General features: G+C 37.6%; 5 protein-coding genes across 5 annotated transcripts; 1 reads left to right on the forward strand and 4 right to left on the reverse strand.

Annotated features, from left to right (window-relative positions):
* Positions 1-5,736: 5,736 nt before the first annotated feature.
* On the reverse strand, positions 5,737-8,560 carry LOC125229726 (ras-related protein Rab-4B-like). Its single transcript, XM_048134650.1, has 4 exons — positions 8,302-8,560; positions 8,109-8,189; positions 7,655-7,987; positions 5,737-6,448 (listed from the first exon to the last, which is right to left on the reverse strand). The coding sequence occupies exons 1-4, from the start codon at positions 8,315-8,317 to the stop codon at positions 6,231-6,233; spliced, it is 648 nt and encodes a 215-aa protein (XP_047990607.1). The 5' UTR covers positions 8,318-8,560; the 3' UTR covers positions 5,737-6,230.
* Positions 8,561-8,753: 193 nt separating this feature from the next.
* LOC125229716 (dihydroorotate dehydrogenase (quinone), mitochondrial) lies at positions 8,754-10,701 on the forward strand. Its single transcript, XM_048134637.1, has 5 exons — positions 8,754-9,024; positions 9,104-9,313; positions 9,521-9,915; positions 10,001-10,338; positions 10,490-10,701. Exons 1-5 carry the CDS (start codon positions 8,998-9,000, stop codon positions 10,699-10,701), a joined length of 1,182 nt encoding a protein of 393 aa, XP_047990594.1. The 5' UTR covers positions 8,754-8,997.
* A 14-nt stretch (positions 10,702-10,715) lies between these two features.
* LOC125229727 (ATP synthase subunit s, mitochondrial) lies at positions 10,716-21,302 on the reverse strand. The gene is made up of 4 exons (XM_048134652.1): positions 21,168-21,302; positions 20,731-21,025; positions 20,350-20,613; positions 10,716-10,827 (listed from the first exon to the last, which is right to left on the reverse strand). The coding sequence occupies exons 1-4, from the start codon at positions 21,189-21,191 to the stop codon at positions 10,796-10,798; spliced, it is 615 nt and encodes a 204-aa protein (XP_047990609.1). The 5' UTR covers positions 21,192-21,302; the 3' UTR covers positions 10,716-10,795.
* On the reverse strand, positions 11,279-13,010 carry LOC125229729. Its single transcript, XM_048134654.1, has 2 exons — positions 12,882-13,010; positions 11,279-11,997 (listed from the first exon to the last, which is right to left on the reverse strand). Exons 1-2 carry the CDS (start codon positions 12,963-12,965, stop codon positions 11,533-11,535), a joined length of 549 nt encoding a protein of 182 aa, XP_047990611.1. The 5' UTR covers positions 12,966-13,010; the 3' UTR covers positions 11,279-11,532.
* LOC125229715 lies at positions 14,471-19,848 on the reverse strand. The gene is made up of 3 exons (XM_048134636.1): positions 18,390-19,848; positions 18,200-18,290; positions 14,471-17,132 (listed from the first exon to the last, which is right to left on the reverse strand). The coding sequence occupies exon 3, from the start codon at positions 17,124-17,126 to the stop codon at positions 15,765-15,767; it is 1,362 nt and encodes a 453-aa protein (XP_047990593.1). The 5' UTR covers positions 17,127-17,132; positions 18,200-18,290; positions 18,390-19,848; the 3' UTR covers positions 14,471-15,764.
* Positions 21,303-21,546: the final 244 nt, after the last annotated feature.

Raw genomic sequence — 21,546 nt, forward strand, 5'->3', positions numbered from 1 at the left:
CAGCTCAGGAGGTACATAAGCTTTTCAGATTCCTGTAAATTTCTCTGATCCACGTTAGCAACAAATCGGTCCCAAAATTCGCACCACTTTAAGTGGTCACCGGAGAAGGAAGGCAGGCTCAGTTCTGGCAACTTCGACTTGTTGACTGACTCATTTCGCCTTTTGTTGAGTTGGCATGCCGTTTCTAGGTCTGTCAATATGTCTTCGGCCTTGAGCTGGTCCTCGGTCATGCCAACTATGTCCGCCTCCGGTACAACCCTTAGGTACTGAAAGATCTCTCTTTCGAAGCTGTCCAAGCACTGTCGTAATTTTATATGGAGTCCTGTGAACTGGTCTTCACTAACGGCTCCATTAGCCTGAAGTTGTTGCAAGAGGGCTTCGGAGTCCGCAGTAACTTTTGTTAGTCGCTCATGGCGCAACTTTACTCGGCTGTATAAGCTTGCCATGGTGACGGCTGAAAATAATTAAAACAATTGGCTAATTGCACTACACTACAGTTTCATTTATAAATAATTATTAGTCTATATCAAGTTTATATTTTCAATAAAATTTTAAAAGTAGGTAGTTATACTTCTTGGCGGAGGCACTGCCGTACATCCATTTGCTTTCTTCGACGCAATCCTTTGATGTTTTTATGTCAAATGTTTTCGATAAAATACATAGATCATCGGCAACAAACTCACCCGGTCAGTCGTTTTGTTGTACGAGTAAACTTTTTACTCCCTTGTCCCGGGCGGCGGACCGAGAATGCCCACGAATCGTGAACTAAGTATTTCCAATTTGGCCGGGTATATTCCCTACTTTGGTGCAGCTGCAATGTACATAGAATACCATAATTACTTCATTACACTTAAAACTCTAATAATTGTAGAAAATAAAGCCAAACTTGGTCGCCGGGTGCGTTATGGCGGCTGAACCAAGCACCTTACATGTTTATCCGTACCTGAAATGTTGCTGCAACTCGCTTTGAGAATAATTCCCTTTGCCAAACTGGAATCGCAAGTCTCACGGCGTTGAGATATCTCTTAATATACTAAATAAGACGCCTTTTACTCACTAAACTCGCTTTACGACAACTTCGAATACCGCGAAAGTTCTGAAATTTTTCTTTTCTACTTCGCTGGTATGATACTCCTCGCCACAGAGCATAGCAGTGCAATGGTGCGTTCCGATTCCTGATCGCGTTCGCAAGACTCCTTGACTGTCACAAAATAGTAAATCCAATCGACACGCGAAATACACCTGTATTATTACAATTTATGTGTATTATCTGCTTAACAAGAATTACTAATTGTTGTTTGTCTTATAAAAATAATTTTCCTGGTTGATTTATTTGTCACTGCAAATAAATGATCGAATCCGAACGTCCTCTTGAGATCACAGATAAGTAAATCACAGTAAGTAAGTAAACCACAAGTAAACAACCATCCTGCAACAACTGTATAAAATACAACATGGCCAACATCACAAAAAATAATTTATAATTAAGTTTCGTTAAAATAATTACATAATAATTATTATATTCTACACTTAATCTAGCTTAGCCTAGGGTGCACCCTTTTACCGTCTAAATGAAATAGGTTAAAATAAACATGCTATTAAATTAAAACAACTTGCTCCTTTTCCATTTATTTATTGATCTCGTCGCAAGCTGTGAAATAAGCAATGATTAATATAGGACATATTTTCGAAATAAAATACGTCACCCAAGTACCTTGAGCTCAACCAATTCAAAAATTAATTTGAGTATCTTGGCAACAAGGACCTGTTTTAAAATGATCTACAGATGGAATAGCCAAAACTGATTTGGCTTCCCGTCATCACAAATCCCAGATCATCTTCACCATTTCTTGTCGCCCCCTTTATACCCGACGTTGTGTAACACACATGCCTGAATCCGACTTGGGTATGGATCCGCGTGGGCAACAAGGGTTCATCATATCAGTAATACATATAACGCCATGCTACATGAGAGTAGGAGAAGGGGTCGCTTTCGACCACACTGTTATATGTATATTTACTCCAGAGTTGGCATCGCACGTCTGTTAATGAGAGTCAAGTCTACTGGCCTATCCAGAGTGACTCTCCCTGTACGATCGGTTCGCCTCCAGACTAAGTACTAGCTGAACATATAGTACTCTGGTGTCCTACACACCACCTGGACGTGGGGGCGCTGCCCCACGGGGTCCTCCATAAGCCTGCCCCCACTAGACCCGACCCTTACTCCAACTCATAACCGACCGTACTACATGCTTTGCCTGTGTGCTTCCGGTACACACTCCGGGGAGCCCTACGCTCCCCAGTCCAATGTCCTTGTATTATTTGTCTAGGTAGACACCTCAGGACTACGACTTAGTGAAACTACGTTAACCAAAGGCCGTTGGCTAACCCTTTGTTCCACTCCCATGTAGCTAGTATTGTCGATTATACAAGTATAAATATGTGTGTAAACACTCACCAGGGCAGGCTCCTGTAACGGCGTGGAGGCGCTACATGTACTCCTCATTTCATACACCCCGCGCCGTCTCACGCCACGTGCACGTACCTTGCGTTTCTTCCAATGGCGCCAATGTGCTTCCGTCCCGCCATTGGAGCTGTCATTCGAGCTGTCCGTGTTGCCACATGACAAAGTAGTAACCTATTCAATACCACTTACCAATTTACATCGCGCTCGGCGCGACAGGTATGGTTGCGATACGATTCTAATCCACATTCCGATGTCCATTTAAATTTATTTAAAACACGCCATCCGTATTTCTAATTTTAAATTGTACGATTATACGTACATTATACTCAATCCTCATTTCGTTTAATGTAACCTATCTAACAAACTTCAAAGGTAAATACCGTAGGAACCAACTACCTACACTTACCTACTAATCATACCAAGCATTTGTATCAAGTAACGAGAAAATTTCTCTAAAACTACAAGCAAACACAACATACAATGATATATCATACTTTATTATCTTATTTAAACTAAACAGTGCAGTTTATAATGTAGTTAATGAACAAATCATTTCATTTTACTGTCGGTTTAATAGATTATGTTTTAATTTTACAAATTAATTCACATTAAATTTCGCAAAGCTGTGCAAACTCGCGTCACATACTAATCAAATATAAATATCAGTCCATATACAAATAAATATGCATTTAACGCGTTGCTTTTGCTTAAAAGTAATTTTGTATACCCGTGTAGGGTAGATTCAGCAAATAAAGCATCTTTCTGTGACCAAAATAAGAACACACTCTTAAGTTTAACAAACTCCATAAAAAGAGAAGGTTCAGGTCACATATACGGAGTGTTGTATATCTAAATACTTATATATCTATGAGACGGAACATGTCAAAATCTCATCAGATATAGTGCAAGTGCGTCGTTTGCCCGAAATAATTCTACTTTGTCTGAAATGATTATTTGTATAAAGAAACAAATAAATATCGTCCTTATGGCATTCGATACAGTACCTAGGATATTTGACTTGACATAGACCCAAATAAGCTGGTATCTTAAGTCTGATCTATACTCTGTACTTGTAGGTAATACTAAAAAAACGTAAACAAATAATTTGTACATTTGCGGGTAGTGACATTTGTTGGTTAACCAACCAAATACAAAACCAAGCGGATCTGTCACTGAGCAATCAGTTTTTAACATCCTTATTTGGTTGTGTTATGGTTTCATTAACCCCCAACTGGTTTAATGAACCCACAGAATGAACCTCTTGAGGGTAGACTTTGTGAGTTTGTTTCATTAGACCCTATTTTCAATTTACCCAGTTACTAAAAAGCCTACGTTTCAAAACGACTTGGTGCCAAATTACCTGAATCCTAAAACACCCTATTATTAATTATGGCGAAATTTTAATATGCCCACGTAACATAATGACGAAATTTCACATTACCGTTATTTCTAAACTCCCCATTTTCAAAAGAACCAAGTACCAAAATACCTATAATTCATAAAGTTTCATCGCTCAGACCTTAAACCTCTGTAATCGCTTATCATGATACTATCCACTAGTATTGAAAAAAAATTAGTCATTTTGAGACCGTGACATTTTGCTTTTCCGGTATTCGTTCTAGACTTACGCTATTTTAAAATTTAGCCCTAGATAATATCTCATTCGTTATTTGCATTTATAGGCATTTCGGGAAATTGTGGTTTTACGAAATAGTTATTTGTTATACAAGGGGGCAAGGTTGTATTTTAACGCCGAGTGTGGAATTGAGAAACGAGCAAGTGAAAGGATTCTATAGTTGAACCACGAGCGAAGCGAGTGGTTTGAGAATAGAATCCTGAACTTGCGAGTTTTTTAACACACGAGAAGTAAAATACATTTGCACCCGAGTGTAACACAAAACTTTTCCCCTCACTATAGCGAGGAAACTACAACGCAAAAAAATGCGTTTATCGCTGCTTCCAGTAGTCCCACAGGTGGTAAATCATCTTTATTACTAGATTCACCTACTTTTATCAATTTTAAAGCAGTTAATTTGACTTTATTCAAGGTCAAATTACTTTACCCACTAGTGGATAAAATTCGTTTTTACCCGCTGGTATTAAAGGACAAAACACGTGTTTCCGAGCTAGTGAGGGGAAAAAGTCATTAATGATTTTGGCGAATTAGAGAATTAGGCATTAAGCAATTTAGGTAGAATGACACCAAAGCGATTTTGTTTACATTTATTAAAATACCTAAAGATACAAACTATAGGCACTGGTCCCACCGCGAGCTAGTAAGATAATGAGCTATCGGCTATAAAACGAACAAAAAATAAACACTCCCGTGCAAATAAAAGAGACACGGCGATATTGATAGCTCACCGCTGGGCGAGTAACTATGATAATAGCTCTTAGTTTACTAGCTCGCGGTGGGACCACTGGGACCAGTGCCATAGGATTGAGTGTAAAAATGTTTTAACAACCTTGCATTTAATACTCTAGGCTCACAACTCCTAAGTATAAAAAAAATTAGGTAGGTGCAAGCAGGGACGTATATACTTACGTGCTTGGATGCAAGTATCACTTTATCTCTGATTGAGTACTTAATTTACAGTTATGTGCATAATACATAGTATTTTTTCATTCGTATAACTATTACAATTTTTGTCTCATCAATTAATTCTAATGACTCATATACTAAGAACATAGAATTAGTAAAAGAAAAGATCTCATGTGTCATGTGTTAGTTACCAGAGGTAGGGGCTGATGTGGCATTAGTTCAAGTCTAAAAGTAGTGAGATTGAATATATATACACAACACACAAGACAGGCAAGTACTAAAAAAAGTAACTAAACTTGGGCAACAAATCGGAATCTGGAATTCTGGGCCACCCTCCCTGGGGCTGTAACTCAGACTCTTTTCACTGAGAATCAGATCACTTTTTCTTTAATATATGATATCTGTTTCAGTTTAGAATGATCTACATTTGCTCCTTTGATGTAAGCTATTCAAATTAATAAAACATGGCAGATCAGCCTCTTCCATTCTCATCATAAAATTTAATTTCTTACAAACCTAATTTAATGAGAATCATAGAAATCATCACATTTTTTTTATATAAAGGGGTTCACCAAATCGTCATGCTCATAAGGCCTTATTATAATTTTTCATAAAAGATGTTGAGATTATTGAAGTCAATATCCTGTTCCCAAAACACCACATTTATAAAATATTTAGTTACGCATGAGGCATAAAACTAACAAGTTTACAAGAATTATATTATTAAATATATGTGTGGTTGTTCATCAGTTCATCACAGAAGGGACCTTCCATATGCTTCATCTGCAAAAAGGTTATATTATTTATGTTAGAATTTCAGATGAAAATGTCTTGATTGCTTCTGTGATGCAGTCATATATTTAAAATTGAAAAACATGGTGCAATTATATATTGAAATACTGAAATATGAAAATTTTGACTTGTATAATGTTGTTATAATAGGACATACATACAATCCTATAAGCAAAGTTTAGTTTCAGACATCATTAAAATTCCATTAATGTATAAAGTAAATTAAAAATTTTAAACACAAATAAATTCGAAAAGATGATCCTAACAAATATTTGCTTATAATATACTTGAAAGTAAAGGTAAAATTGTTCCAAACTTAACAATTTATTTAAGCTAATTTTCATTTTGACAAGAATTCACACATTTTCTACTAGCCAATGTAAAAGTTATGTGCACTCTTGACATAATGTAGCCAAAAAGGTACTTATTTTAAACACGACAAGCACATTCTGAAGGTGTTCGAGGAGGTTTGCTCCTTGGTGCTGTCAGTCGCTTGGAGGCTCCAGTACCATATTGTATACCGGAACCTATCCTTTCAGGGTCCAATTCACCAGCTTCAATCTTGGCTAGGATAGTTTTAGAGCATTTCAGGAAAGCCTCCTCTACATTTTCACCAGTCTTCGCACTGGTCTCAAGAAATACCAACTCTGAAATTAAAAAATATATATTGATAAAATTATGGCAAAATAAAGTACTTATGTATATGTTCCTTCACAATAAAATGGGAGTTTCCCGAAAATCCTACTGATTGTGAATGAACATATCTTAATTAACATATTGTAGCAAGAGTTTAAACTACATCTACATTCACAATTTATATTATTTAAACTACAATACTTGGACTTATTATTTATTTAATATTTGCAGGCCTGCTCAACAAGATTAAATAATGCTGACTTACTTACATGCCCAGTAGATGGCCTTATATGCATAGCTGGGCATTAACTCGTTAATCCGTTAATCGTTAATTAACGAAGTTAACATTTTGGTTAACGGATTAACTTTTAAGTTAACTTTAAAAAATGTTAACGGATTCGTTAACTTCCGTTAAATTTCTTCGAGTCCGTTAATCGTTAATCCAGTTCCGCACGCGCCGAGTAAAACTTGCTCTGACCGCTACTGTAAGAGCCCGGAGTAAGGCGAAACCTAGGATTTTCACGTAAATACACAGTCTACAGACAAATTGGTGCCTTTGGATTACTTGTTCGAGACCTGCTAAAGTTTATTACAATTGTTTAATACACAATTACCGTGGATCACAACTTCGATTAGAGGTGTCTCAATCCGAGGAACCTACGCACCATGACTACGACCGCATGATTGACCAAATAAAACATATAAAACCTAGAATTTACCGAACCAACTTCGATATAAGTCCAAAGAGAACAATATTTATTAATTAACATTTTGCTTTTACCAATTGGCAGCTGGGATTTTTTAGAGATTTTGGCGAACTTCGGGCTTTTACAGTAACATATAAACTTACGCAAATACTAAATAGTTGAGTAGTTTTTTTATAGCGATTAACGGATTATCGATTAACTTTAACTTCCGTTAAATTTGTTGAAATGTATCGCTTTAACGATTAACGAAGTTAACTTTTATAGTAACGGATTAGCGATTATCGAAGTTAACTATTTGATTAACGGTGCCCAGCTATGCTTATATGCATATGGAAATGGCATAAAAGTACTACATGTTTGATACATTTACAATAAAGTGAAGAGAGTTAGTCCCCTGGCTGGACATTAATAGGGTACTTTTTGAATGCAGGTCAAAACTGTTGAACTATATCTACACCTCCTCCTCAATATTTTTTCTATGTCTTAAAGCTAAATAAAACTATTACTTACCATTTTCCTGTGCAAATTGGCTAGCTTCAGTGAACGTGACTTCTCTGGAATCTTCCAAATCTTTCTTATTTCCAACAAGTAGTATGACAATGTTGGGGCTAGCGAGCGTTCGCGCGTCTCTTAACCAGTTACATAGGGCATTAAATGAGTCCCTGGAAGTGATGTCATACACCAACAGGGCACCAGCTGCCCCTCTGTAGTATGACCGTGTCACAGAACGAAACCTCTCTTGTCCCGCAGTATCCCAGATTTGTAACTTGGTTGATTTACCTCCTATATTCACAATTTTAGATCCAAATTCTACTCCGATAGTATGACACCTATCTTCTTTAACTACAATCGAAAAAAGTTATTTGTACCTATTATTTCCATCATTAACTTTAAGGTTAATAAGGCCGTTTAAAACATAACACGAATAAATTTTACGCATGAACAACAAAAGCATAGTACTTACATTTGTTGCCAATAAAGTTATTAAGGAGGCTGGATTTTCCTGTACCCGCACTTCCAATAACGAGGAATTTGAATAAGTATTCTGTAACATACGAAAAACAGCGTTAAGCTAGCATTTAGACGTTAAGACGCTAAAAATGTATGGGAAACTAAACTACCATTTGACAAAGTAAATGTTTCTATATCATACATACCATAGGACTCGGACATGATGTACGTGTATATAGTAAAATCTGGCAGGAATTTTATCAAATGTTTATATTAACACCCCGAAACACGAAATTTGGATATATAAACACGATCAAAACACAAGATGTCTCATTTCCGGAGTTTTCTTCAATGCATTTCAATGTCACTTTTTTTCCTACCACAGATAATTATATAAGCGACTTGCATAGACAAAAGTAGCTAAACCCACGATCGTTCCGCACCAAGGACATTCCAGTGATTCAATTTTCTTTGGGACATTCCATCCACATTGCATCCACACACTATCCCTTAAGTGAGAGCGGAAAAGAGTAATTTATGTTCCCGCTTTCACTCACGTCAAAAGTTTCAAGGCCGCAGTGCGGTACGGTCGTGTCTAAGTTACTTTAGAATAGTAAAATAAAATATATCTTATCTGTGATTTTGTCACCTAGGCTGGTGGGGGACCAAATTGTCAAGGTTGTCATGTCAATACTATTTATGAAAAATATCAAAAATACTGAAAACAATTGGCTCAATTGGATTTTTTAGGAATGTAAAATTAGAAAAATAAATACCTTGTTTTGAATGGTATGTTTACTATGTTTTAATACCTTAAGTGAGCAAGTTATCTTTTCGCGCACTATTTCAATCCTATCAATACTAAAATTTGTAAACATACCAGTCAGAGCTTATGAGACAACATGAATGCCGCCAGGAATAAAGCAATAGTGAGTATATTTTCTTCTGTTTGTACACTGGGTTTGGTAATAATCACAATGTTAAATAACTGACTTATTATTTTTACAGAAAAAAATTAAGTCACTATGTTACCTGACTTTGGGAGGCACAGTGGCTTACCAATTTATTTATATGAAGAAAGACTTCAATGGTTACTATGAGAGTGTGTTGCAACCTCTAAGTCAACTTCTTAACCCAGAATTAGCACACACTATTGGAGTATCTGCCTTTAAATATGGTCTATTCCCAGTTCAAAGACAGAGTGATCTGGAGGTTTTAGTAAGTTACCATTCTCTTTTAGGTAGTATGAGTTTTTATCATTTTATTGATGAACTAGACATGTCAAGTATATATGTTATTTGTTTGATGAGAAATAAAGGATACACCTATTCAAGAACAAAGTGTAAATCAATTGTCATATCATCAACATCTTGCTTCTTTGAGCTTGTGATTTATGTCAGTTAAAACATATTTATTACTTTACAGAAAACTGAATTCTTAAATAACAAACTGTCTAACCCAATTGGTATTGCTGCTGGTTTTGACAAGCATGGAGATGCTGTGATAGGCCTCAAAAATGCTGGCTTTGGTATGGTGGAAATAGGATCAGTGACCCCTCTACCCCAACCTGGAAATCCTAAGCCACGAGTCTTTCGTCTGCCAGAGGACAAGGCAGTCATCAACCGATATGGATTCAATAGTGAAGGGCACAACCAAGTGTATAATAAGATAAAAGATCTGGATAAATCACTCTTGGATAGTACTATGCTTGGCATTAATCTAGGAATGAACAAGCTTTCCGATAACCCTGTTAAAGATTACTGCTTAGGGATACAGAAGTTCTGGGATGTTGCTGACTATTTTGTTATTAATGTTAGCAGGTATGTACATGCCAAAGGTATATTTTGTTGCAAATAATGATAAAACCAAAAAACAAATACTTAATATTTTTTTATCTTGTTTCAGTCCAAACACACCTGGTTTAAGATCATTACAGGCAAAGGATGAACTGTTAAAGTTATTAACTGAGGTTAATAAAGTAAGAAATGAAATGGTCCCTAAGAAAAACATACCCCTCTTGCTCAAGTTGGCACCAGATCTGACAGAACAAGATAAAAAGGATATTGCAGCAGTTATCACTAAAAAGGGAAGTCAAGTTGATGGACTTATCATTTCTAACACTACAATAGATAGGCCACAATTGGTACACCAGGACATGTCTCAAGAGCCAGGCGGTCTCAGTGGTAAACCATTGGCAAGCAAATCAACGGAAATGATTAAGGAGATGTATAAATTAACTAAAGGTTAGTTTATGTAGTTCAAACTTTGTACATTTCGAATGGGCTGCTACCTACCATTTCTTTCCTAATAATTGATCAGAATCTTTAATACCATGCGTAAATGGCCTGAACCAAAGTTTTTTCAATTCAGCCTGAGATTTTTATTATTTTTCAGGAACAGTTCCAATAATAGGTGTAGGAGGTATTTTCACTGGCCAAGATGCATATGAGAAGATCTTGGCAGGAGCCAGTGCAGTACAAATTTACACAGCTTTAATATACCATGGACCACCCATTGTCAATAAGATCAAAAAAGAGCTTGCCGACCTTCTTCACAAAGATGGTTACGGGAATGTTAATGAAGCAGTGGGCAAAGGTGTCAAATGACAAAGGTGGTTTTATATAATTTAATATTATTTTATTAATATATTTCTGTCTTGTATTGTATTGGTGTGTTCTGTTTCACTGCAAAACATTCCATCTATGATGGTTTCTCTTTGGTTACAGCTGCTCCTGTAAATATGAATGAAAGAGTGAAAAAAAAATTAAAAAATGTATTTCTGAAAACTTTGTTTTACTGAATTTACGACCTCATGGATGTTGTAAATGTATTGTTTTTGTCGCCACCCCTCTCCTAGCCGCCTACGGTACATTTACGAGTCCGTAAAGGAGAAGGATGGCAACTTATTTGTGTGTGTGTGGTCAATATATATACTGACCACCAAACAGAATGCATGGTATACATACCTGACATTTCTATAGATGATTCCTCATCCACGCTCACGCTGTCCCAACCTTCTCGGGGCCAGGTGAGCCTCTGATCTGCTTCGCTTCTGGAGAACTAGTCTTCCAGGATTGAGTACCATACTTACTATTTAGATAGATAACTTGGCACCTAGTGGCACCTTTAGTGCGCCTTGTCTGTTACTAAGATAATCGAGGTAATAGCCTTTAGTTAGATATGGAAACAATTGTAAGAGATACCATTACACCACTGTGAGCCACCAAGTATAAATAAATACTTAGCTTTAGTCGTCTCTGCAATATCTGGATAGCACGTGGATCACTTCACTGTGTGTTACACTTTTAAGTACTGGCGCGTTTCTCGCGCCTCGTGGAATGTCTACGTGGCACGTAGTTTGACAACTTTGAGATACTTACTATGGCTCCACCCAGAGGGCGCCGCCAGTGTTGCCGCAGGGGAATATTCTTGGGGCTCTATAGTTTCGCGTTGGTCGCGACACTCCCCACTACAGGCAGCAAAACCGCGACTAAGTTGCTGGTCCACTCCTTAATCTTCTCAAGAGCACGAAGCGCCGCTGCTCTCTTAGGTCTGGACTCGTCGTGATGTTCAGCCGACGCGATGTTCTCTAGGTGGTGCGTTTCAGGATCAGTGTTCTCGCAGAACGTCATGTCTTTGACTGCGAGTGGGTCTGGTTCGGGTATGGACTTAGGCTCAGGCTCGTGTAACTGACTAGATGCAGGCTCTAATAAGACTGAATCAGACGGTATTTCTTCTGACTCGTTTAATTCTGTTAATTGATAAGATTTCTGCTCAGAAGTCTTAAGAACGTCGTTAGTGGATTCTTTCATCACGTCGTCCCTTCTTGTTGGATGTGGGACGTCAGGAACCTGTACAGATTCTTCTACGCTTTCTTCATGTGACGTTTGTTTACACTGTTCCTCTCCATCTTCGATCTCTAACGGGTAGAGATGCGCGATAGATCTTGTATATATTGTATCTCCTACTTGGACCGTGGCTACTCTACATAAACCATCGGCGCCTTCCTTTAAAGATACTATTTTCCCAACTTTCCAATTGATCCTATTCTTCGTGTCGCCTTTTATTTGCACTATCTGACCTATTTTTGGCGTTAATTTTGAAGTCATTCTAGGCTCCTTAGGATGATGGGAGTATCTTTCTCTCAAATTTAGGAGATACCTGTTCTCAAACATCTCTTTGAATTCTCGTAGAATGATGAGCGCTTTCTTCCAACCTTTAATTAGATTGTCTTTGGTTACTGTCCCATGTGACGTAATAGGATCCATGCTCGACGTTTCCATTACGATACATTTTCCCATGGTAAGAAAGTCTGAGGGTTTTAATACGTGGTCAGGTTCTGAATCCACGTAGGTTAAAGGTCTTGTGTTAAGTACTGCTTCTATTTCCTTAACTGTTGTTGCCAGCTGGCTGTCATTCAATAAGTGTTTTTGTAAGGTTTTCTTCATACAATTCTTGGTTAAGCCAATCAACCTTTCGTAAAATCCTCCATGCCATGGGGCTAATTGCGGTATGAATTTCCATTTAATCTCCTTTTCTATGCAATATGGGTCTTGAAGAATTTCAGAAAGTAACTTGTAATGAGCTGCGTTGTCAGATGTAATTAAGGTAGGCACGCCTCTCGCTGATATCATCCTTTTTAAGGCCAGAAGACCTTCTTCCGCTGTTAGATCCTTTACCACTTCCAGGTGAATGGCTCTTACCGCTAAACATGTATAAAGGCTAATCCATCTTTTACAACTGCCATTCCCGTTGTTAACTAGAAGTGGTCCCAGGTAGTCTGTTCCAACGTACGTAAAAGGAGAGCTGTAATTGACTCTCTCTTTAGGAAGAGCAGGGGTTTCTGGTAGTCTATAAGGTCCTCCATCATGTTTCATACATTCAGGGCATCCCTTTAATATCCGTTGGACTTTACTTCTTCCTTGAGGAATCCAATACATTTCTCTTATTTTATCAAGCGTGTGGCTGACACCTACATGTTTGTTCTCTTGATGAGTTTTCATTATAATTTCCTTCGTGAAATCTGACTCTTTTGGTATGAGTATAGGGTATCGTTTGTCGAACGACCAGTTTGCGTTTTTCATACGACCTTTGCATCTCAATAGGTCATCAATGTCCTTGAATACTCCTAAGTTTCGACTTAGATTGGTTTCTTTTCCTTCTACCTCTAGAGGAAAATATTTAGCTTGAATTTCTTTTAATTTATGAAGCTTGTCGTCTGTTGACTGATTATTTCCTATCACTTCATTTGGTGTTATAATTTCCTCCGTTTTCATCGGGTTGACATTAACAACTGGATCTTCTTTATCGACCATCTCTATGTCTTCTTGGAACCCAAGACCCTCCCCTGTCAGAAGAGAACTGGTTGGCTCACTGCCGGATGTGGTTGGCCATTTCTGTGGATCTTCTGTTATAAACTGCGGACCATTCAGCCATTTCTCCTTATCCTCCTCTGCACGAAGGGGTCTTGTGCCTACATCTGCTGGGTTCAAGCTTGATGGTAGATATCTTATCTCCAGGTCTTTGTTTGTCTTGATTTCTTCTACTCGTCTGGCAACGAAGGGAGGAAGTAGTTTGTTAGACTTACACCATTCGATGACAATCTGACTATCGGTCCATAAGACTTGTCTTACTATTTTCTGTTGCAGAAACTTAAGGACGAACTTCATCAGTCTACAGCCTATCAGTACTCCCAGAAGTTCTAGACGGGGTATCTTGAGGTTATCTTGATCCTTGGTTGGTATCAGACGGGATTTACCCATGATAAAGCTTTTCTTCGAGCCACAGACTAGAAACACCGATGCTGCGTAGGCTTGTAGTGAAGCATCTGTGAAGCAGTGCAGTTGGTAATTCGCTTCCGTTGGTGTCTTCATGTAACATCTATCCACCGATACCTTTCCTATGACTTCTAGGTTCTGTCGGATGATGTTCCACTCTTCTGTTAGCTCGCTTGATAATGGTGAGTCCCAAGATACTCCGGCCTTCCAAAGTCCTTGCAGAAAAAGTTTAGCTGATAATGTATGAGGTGCCGCGTAACCGCACGGGTCATAAATTGATGCGATAGTCTTCAGTATTCCTCTTTTTGTGACTGCTTCCTCTTGGAGGTTGGGCTTCAGCTGGAGGGTGTCCTTTTTTATGTCCCACTCTAAGCCAAGTACTTTTATCTTGTTTTCTTTACATGTATCAGGGACCATCTTCATGAATTCTTCGGAGTTAGAACTCCAATCCCTGAGTGACATTGAAATATCTTGAAAAGATCCTTTTAAACTTTTGTAAAGCTCTATTGCTTCAGCTGTAGTACTACAGCCTGAAACAAAGTTGTCTACGTATATGTCATTCGCTTTCTGCCTGACATGCTGATCTTCTGCGTTATTTAAATGTTCTTTAATAGTCGCATTCAGTAGAAACGGTGAAGATATCACGCCGAATGGAACTCTGCAGAATCTTAGGTAAAGTAGGTTATCCTGAGATACTGGTTTAGAGGTATCTTTAAGCCATAAGAATCTGGTAACGTCACGATCCTTCTCGTGTAATGTCATCTGTAAAAACGCCTTTTCTATGTCGGACGTCAATCCTATGTGATGTGTCCTGAATTTGATGAGTAACCCTGTAAGGTCTTCAAGCATGAGTGGTCCTCTGTATAAGCACTCGTTCAGACTCTTGGTGTTCTTGTTACTCTTGGAACTAGCATCATACACGATTCGCATAGGTTTTCCTCGATGACGTACTCCATGGAAGGGTAGGTAGTGAATAGCGTTACCAGTTGACGTTCCTGATGTGGGTACGACTTCTATTATACCCTTAGCTAATTGTTGTTTAAACGTATCGTCGTATGACATTAAGGTTTCTTGATCCATACGCTTCAATAAACTTGACAGACGCCCAAAGGCGATTCCAAAGTTATTAGGTAAGTCAGGCGGATAAGTTATCCATGGCCAGCTTACCGTGTATCTATTGTTAATTTTTACTGTAGTTTCATTAAAATTTTTAATAGCTTCTTCTTCTCTTGTTGCTTTAGGTGAATCACAAATTCCTATACATTCCAATTCCCAAAGGTTTTTAATGTCTCCATCACAAAGAGGTGAATCTGGTTGATGAAGCTTCGTTTCAATACAAGTTTGAGCATAAGTCACTACATATGATTCCTCTTCAAGCTGTGGTTCCGTCTTGCCACTGACTATCCATCCAAGGGCAGAATCCACTAGAAACAAGTTACTATCTAGTTGTATCTTAGTTTCATAAATAATGTTAAAGTAGTAGTCGTTTCCGATTAGAATCTGCACCTGTCCGCTTACAGAACCATCATCCGCCAGTACATAAGACTCGGATACGCCCCGTAACTTGACATTTGGGATGAATCCTCTTGAAATGCGTTGGACACAGTTAGCTTGTATAACTATCTTCTTATTTGTTCTAGTTACTAACTGTAGAATCACTATAGGACTATGTATTTCCTTCGGAGGATCTTCACCGAAGGTGAAAATTGTCAAGAGACTTTCTTCTTCGACTGGAAGCTTCAACTCCTTGGCCGCTTGAAATGTGACATAAGAACGTTGAGACCCTGGGTCTAAAATTAAACGGTATTTACACAATACATTATTCTTATCACCTAAGGGGTTAGCATAAACAACAGCTGTCTGTAGAGTGGTGATTCCTCTTTCTGAAATAGTCAAGACTGTTTCTTTGTTTTGGGATCCTTTGGAAAATTTGAAGGGCATAAGGCCATGTTGTGCCTTTCCTTTCCTGGGCAAAGTCTACAAGTCCAGTTTTCCTTACAGTCCTTTACAAGATGATTCTTCCTAAAGCATATAAAGCATCTTCCGGTCAACCGCTTCTTTCTTTCCTCTAAAGTAGAAGCGTCCTGGCACGTATAATTGCGGTGTTTGCCGTTGCAGAATATACAACCTAAGATTTTCCCTTTTTCCTTTGGGTTAACAGTTGCAGATCTGTTAGCAGATGTTGCAACATTAGATACGCTCGGTTTGCTTCCTTTTTTGGGTTCATTGGCCCTTTGAAATTTTCCTTTTCTATTTAGTCCTTTTCTATTAGTACTTCCTTGATAATGTTGAGTATTTGAGGTATTATTTCCCTGTTGGAAATGATGCATTCTCTTCGCACGCTTTGCGTTCACATGCAGGGTACCGACAGTGCTGTCATCTACCTCATGTGATCGTTTCCTTCCAGCAATTCTCTCTGCATCTTCCTTTGCAGTGATAATTTTATTCAATTGTTCCCGGAGTTCTTGTGTGGACTCATTCTGAATTTTCAACTTTATTTCGTATATTAAATCCGAAGGAAATTTCTCCAAAATCATGAAACGAAGATGGTTGTGGTTGGTGTTTTCGCCAAGAGACTCTAGGATTTTAAGATTGCGCTCCACCTCGTTGAAAGTTCTTCTACAATCTTCTGCGCTGCTTTTTGCCGCTTCGATTTTGTATAATGTAGCATAGTGGGCATCAATCAGATGAGCTTTCTTGCCAAAACGTTCCTTTAGTAGAGTGACCGCTATCTTATAGTTTCCGTTAGTGGTAGGCAGGCCATCAATAGCTTTCTTAGCATCACCCGTCACTGAAGTTTTAAGATAAGACAGCTTGTCTACATCAGGTAAGTTTCTTGAGTCGATATTGCTGCTAAAACTATCCCAAAATTCGCACCAGGAAAGCACATCCCCGTTATAAACCTGTAGTTGGAGTTTCGGTAGTCGACAAGAGGAATTCACTTCAGGCGGCTTTTCCTGGGTCTCACGGGATACGGTGACTTGGTCGATCTTCGCCTTGAGTTCTGCTAAAGTCTCTTCTGCTAAAAGCTGCTGGCCACTAATCAAGAAAATTTCATCTGATGCAGGAGTTGTAGCTAAACGAAAGTATTCTGATAAATTAGCGTTGAGCCTATTCACTGCAGCTTGCAGTCTGTTATAGACGACCTGAGCCTGTCCTATGTTTTCTGACCGAACCGTACTGGGTATTGTTTCCAATTCAGCACCAATTTTTTCACTGGTGATTCGAAGTCTGATTAAGAGAATCTCGTCCATCTTGTCCTGGAAGGTACAGAAATATATACTATAAACTAGTATCTTTTATTAAAACTCTTATTGGGAAAAGTCTATTTAATTATCCTTCACAAGGATAGGTTTCTGACATTTTCTTTAATTATTTTAGAATGCTACTAGAAATGAGGAATTGTTTATTTTTTATTAATCTATTCTTATTATGGAAAACAACACTCAATAGTTAAAAGTAACAAAAGATTAAAATTTAATTTAATTTATGAGGACTCTTATTTGAAACTTTAATACTTTCACTTTAAAATTAATTTAATTAATGAGTTCTTTTATTTCCAAATTTAAATTATTTCACTTTAAATTGAATATCACTAAAGAAAATTGGAATATCTGTAAACATAACATACACACAGACATGTTATTGAACTCAAATTTATGTTAAGACTTATCACTTCTTATCAGTGCTTGTCAGTAACGTTGACGTTTACACGCAGGTAACTATAATATAACTTTGCACTGTCACTTTCACTCATTCAGCTTACTCATTTGTTTTATTTTTGTATTTAATTTGTATGACGTATTTTAACGAACACTATTGACACAAATTCACTTCTTATACTAAACCTGTAAAGAAGATGTTAATTCACATATACACACAATCAACATAAAAAAAAATGAGGCCTTCTTCAAACTTTCTCAAAGTTCTTTAAGAAATAAGTAAACAACATTGTGAGTTCAGGAAAAATATGCGAGATATGCATAACATAATATCTCACGATGTTAAAAGCTTCTCTAAACTTTTAAAGAATACTAGAATTCGCCATTTTGACTCCGCTGCAAATACATTTCTTCATCCAAGTTAATCTTCGCCAATAACAAGTACAATGTCAAAATATTCAAGATATCTCTAATAAAACGTAATACGGATGTTAAAACTTGAATATTGACTGTAATATTCTTACTACTTTAGAACTTTAAACACGCCATGTTTCTTTGCAAAAACCACGAGGTCGTTTTCGCTAACTTTACGGCAAATTAGCTGACGATTGGTTTTTCTTTGAACAAACTTCATGTGATGACGAAGTAGTTATTTAAAAACTTACCGAGGAATTTCTTTTCTCTTTTCTCGTCTAATCCGGTGGTATGTGTCGAGTCCGTGATGGTTCACGGAGGCCGGTTCGTGTTTTTGTCTTCCTATGACGTAAAATACACATATTTTCAATAATCGTACTCATTCACCAATTTAATTCTTCTATAAAGCACTTGAAATTGTACAAAACAACTGCATCTTACCTATAAACTGGATGCAAACTTCTTGGGAACCAGCGCTGTTGCAGCTTCTCCGTAAACAAAGTTTCAAAGTAAAGCGTATTCTCTACGGGAATTAGTGTTGCCAGCCTTAGTCAGAACTCCCTGATTTCTGACATATTTAACGAATAAACTAACCGTAACTTGTTTCTTCTTCGGTCCTTTTAGATGCATCGTTATTACTTTTATACAAATACTTAATACTAAAATCTTAATTCTAATTAAGTTTAACACACATGTATCAAGTAAAATTCAAAGCGGAAAATTCCTCTGCCCCTTCTTATTTTACGCTTGTCTTATAAGACTTATAAGATATACCTGCAGTATACCATAGGCTAGTGCTTCTCTTCTTATCCCTGAAAAGATCTTCTAGCTTATATACTAATCAATCCAATATAATTACGAACACAAAGACAAAATTCTTACCGACTTATATCTATACACAGTTCAGTATGACCGTTTGACTTAATTACACATTCATCTTATAAGAAAATTCTCATTACTGCCTTCCAAGTCGAATCCGTTTGTAAAATAATTTCTTCTCTTCACTGAAGTTATCCGGTTAATCCTTTCGAGTCGTAATTTTCTCCCGACATTTCGGGTAATCTTCTTACTGTAACTGTAGCAACACTACTTCGTGCTATGGCCGCCGCGATGGCGCGATGGCCGCCATGTTTCGCTTTTGGCCAATCAGAGACGTATTCGTGACGTATCCCGGAAGCAACTGAAGCAACTTTGTTCAATAACATGACCTTTTATTTTTGAATAATGAATTTTTAATTTCATAAATTCGGACGAATACTGAAATCTTCATACTTTTATTTTTTAAACATTATTTATAACAATTGAGCCTTTTTTCTTATACGGGGAATAAAATGTATCTTATAAGTAAGTAAACCATCCTTTAGCCGAGAGAGTACGCCATGATGTATTTTCTCATATCCTGCCGTATTACACAGTCAATGAAATTACTTTATTCTTAAAAGTCTTCACTTATTGAGCTCTTGAAGTAACTTTCATAACTAAATGAGCCAAAATTGATGTTGAACCAGACCCTGTAATTATATGATTCCGCACGTGTACTTAAAGTACAAATCTTGCAATTTTTGTTACTATTGACACACACATGTTATTTTTCTTAGAATAATACGTTTAATGTTAGGATAGTATACCTTGCATTCCTTTTAGGTTATGCCTTGATTCTATATCTGTTCAATCCCAGCACTAACCACCATTGTCGCCACCCCTCTCCTAGCCGCCTACGGTACATTTACGAGTCCGTAAAGGAGAAGGATGGCAACTTATTTGTGTGTGTGTGGTCAATATATATACTGACCACCAAACAGAATGCATGGTATACATACCTGACATTTCTATAGATGATTCCTCATCCACGCTCACGCTGTCCCAACCTTCTCGGGGCCAGGTGAGCCTCTGATCTGCTTCGCTTCTGGAGAACTAGTCTTCCAGGATTGAGTACCATACTTACTATTTAGATAGATAACTTGGCACCTAGTGGCACCTTTAGTGCGCCTTGTCTGTTACTAAGATAATCGAGGTAATAGCCTTTAGTTAGATATGGAAACAATTGTAAGAGATACCATTACACCACTGTGAGCCACCAAGTATAAATAAATACTTAGCTTTAGTCGTCTCTGCAATATCTGGATAGCACGTGGATCACTTCACTGTGTGTTACACTTTTAAGTACTGGCGCGTTTCTCGCGCCTCGTGGAATGTCTACGTGGCACGTAGTTTGACAACTTTGAGATACTTACTATGGCTCCACCCAGAGGGCGCCGCCAGTGTTGCCGCAGGGGAATATTCTTGGGGCTCTATAGTTTCGCGTTGGTCGCGACAGTTTTCAAATATTATTATTATGAGAAGAGGATCCCTTGCCTTAAGGAATGAATGAATACACAAATGAATAAGTGATCTTATTTACCTTGTATTTTACAGTTAGGTAACTGTGATGCCAAGTACTGTATGCATTCTTCCATGTCATTTACATTTTTCAAGTTAAACAGCACTATATTTTGTAGTTTGTGGCAATCTTTTAAATTCTTAACACCAGCATCACTGACATCATCAATATCTGAGACTTGTACTTGGGTTAGAGAGTCTTTGCCATGTGACAAACCTTTCAATGCTCTGTCATCGATGTATGAACTTTTGTGAAGTATAATTTTATACAATTTAGTGCATCCAACTGAAAAATTAAAATTAAGGGTTTTAAATAATTGAAATTAAAAATGCAAGTGTGCCACTTGCAGATGCAAGAATGCTATAATATTGAAGAAATTCATAGTTTGATAAAAGTACATACTTAAATGAGCGAAACCATAATGTGATATTGATGAATCTGTGCCATCAATGACTGCCAGTTTTGGGACAGGTCGGTCATTAGCTGGCAGCAAGTTGTAGTCTGCAAGCTTCTGCCCTCCAACCCACTCGACGCTGCCACCGTTCCGCAGCACCCACTCTGCGCACGCACGGTCAGGGCCAACTAGTTTTATACGCTCTGCGTCCGGCTTATTGAACATCATATTAACATATTCCCAGAAACATCTCACTTGGTTAGTTTGTGCGGCTTTCACTGTGAGTTTCGGGCTTTGTAAAGTCTGTGAAATGAATGAAGACACGTTGAGTTACTGCGTAATTTAAGAAAAGCTACAACGCAATTACTTATGCACTTTGCTAGACAAGTTGTACATGTTTTTACAAGAAAGTGAAATATTATGTTAGGGAACTGACTGTACTTACGAAGCGTGAGATTGCAGTCCACATCTTATATGAGAATAAATTGGAAATTTTTAACAGCAAAATAAATATCGATGATGTATTAGGTAATGTTATTGTTATGGAGAGTCTCCCTTATGGAGATTAGAAATATAAGGAGCGAAAGCTTTAAGTATCAGATGTGCATATATAAAATCATAGATAGGTGGCGCTGCAATCACTGCTGCATAAGGGTTTGACAATCTCTTAGCTTTCTCGGTAGTGACCCCGCCTACGGAGCAAGAGGTCCCGGGTTCAAATCCTGATGAGACCTTTTTTATTTTTTCTACTAATATTTTTCTTGAATTATTTTATTTTTTTAATGTCCAAAAATATTTTGTTTTGTTACAACTTTTCGAAATTT

The sequence above is a fragment of the Leguminivora glycinivorella genome, chromosome 9 (genome assembly GCF_023078275.1).
Source record: "Leguminivora glycinivorella isolate SPB_JAAS2020 chromosome 9, LegGlyc_1.1, whole genome shotgun sequence".
NCBI classification, from domain to species: Eukaryota; Metazoa; Arthropoda; class Insecta; order Lepidoptera; family Tortricidae; genus Leguminivora; species Leguminivora glycinivorella.

Bases quoted from the DNA above. Each gene is read 5' to 3' on its own strand.
- LOC125229726 (XM_048134650.1), bottom strand. The intron at 7,988-8,108 runs GTAAGTACTATG...TTTCGATTGTAG, and splicing joins TAACTTTATTGGCAACAAAT to TTAAAGAAGATAGGTGTCAT. The intron at 6,449-7,654 runs GTAAGTAATAGT...TTTTAATTTCAG, and splicing joins CCAATTTGCACAGGAAAATG to AGTTGGTATTTCTTGAGACC.
- LOC125229716 (XM_048134637.1), top strand. From the start codon at position 8,998: ATGAATGCCGCCAGGAATAAAGCAATA. The intron at 9,025-9,103 runs GTGAGTATATTT...TTATTTTTACAG, and splicing joins CCGCCAGGAATAAAGCAATA to AAAAAAATTAAGTCACTATG. The intron at 9,916-10,000 runs GTATGTACATGC...ATCTTGTTTCAG, and splicing joins TTTGTTATTAATGTTAGCAG to TCCAAACACACCTGGTTTAA.
- LOC125229715 (XM_048134636.1), bottom strand. From the start codon at position 17,126: ATGGACGAGATTCTCTTAATCAGACTTCGAATCACCAGTGAAAAAATT.
- LOC125229727 (XM_048134652.1), bottom strand. From the start codon at position 21,191: ATGTGGACTGCAATCTCACGCTTC. The intron at 21,026-21,167 runs GTAAGTACAGTC...TTCATTTCACAG, and splicing joins GGACTGCAATCTCACGCTTC to ACTTTACAAAGCCCGAAACT. The intron at 10,828-20,349 runs GTAAATAAGATC...TCATATTTACAG, and splicing joins ACCTAACTGTAAAATACAAG to GAGCAGCTGTAACCAAAGAG.
- LOC125229729 (XM_048134654.1), bottom strand. From the start codon at position 12,965: ATGATGGAGGACCTTATAGACTACCAGAAACCCCTGCTCTTCCTAAAG. The intron at 11,998-12,881 runs GAACAGACTACC...GAAGATGGAGAG, and splicing joins CTCTCCTTTTACGTACGTTG to GAACAGTGTAAACAAACGTC.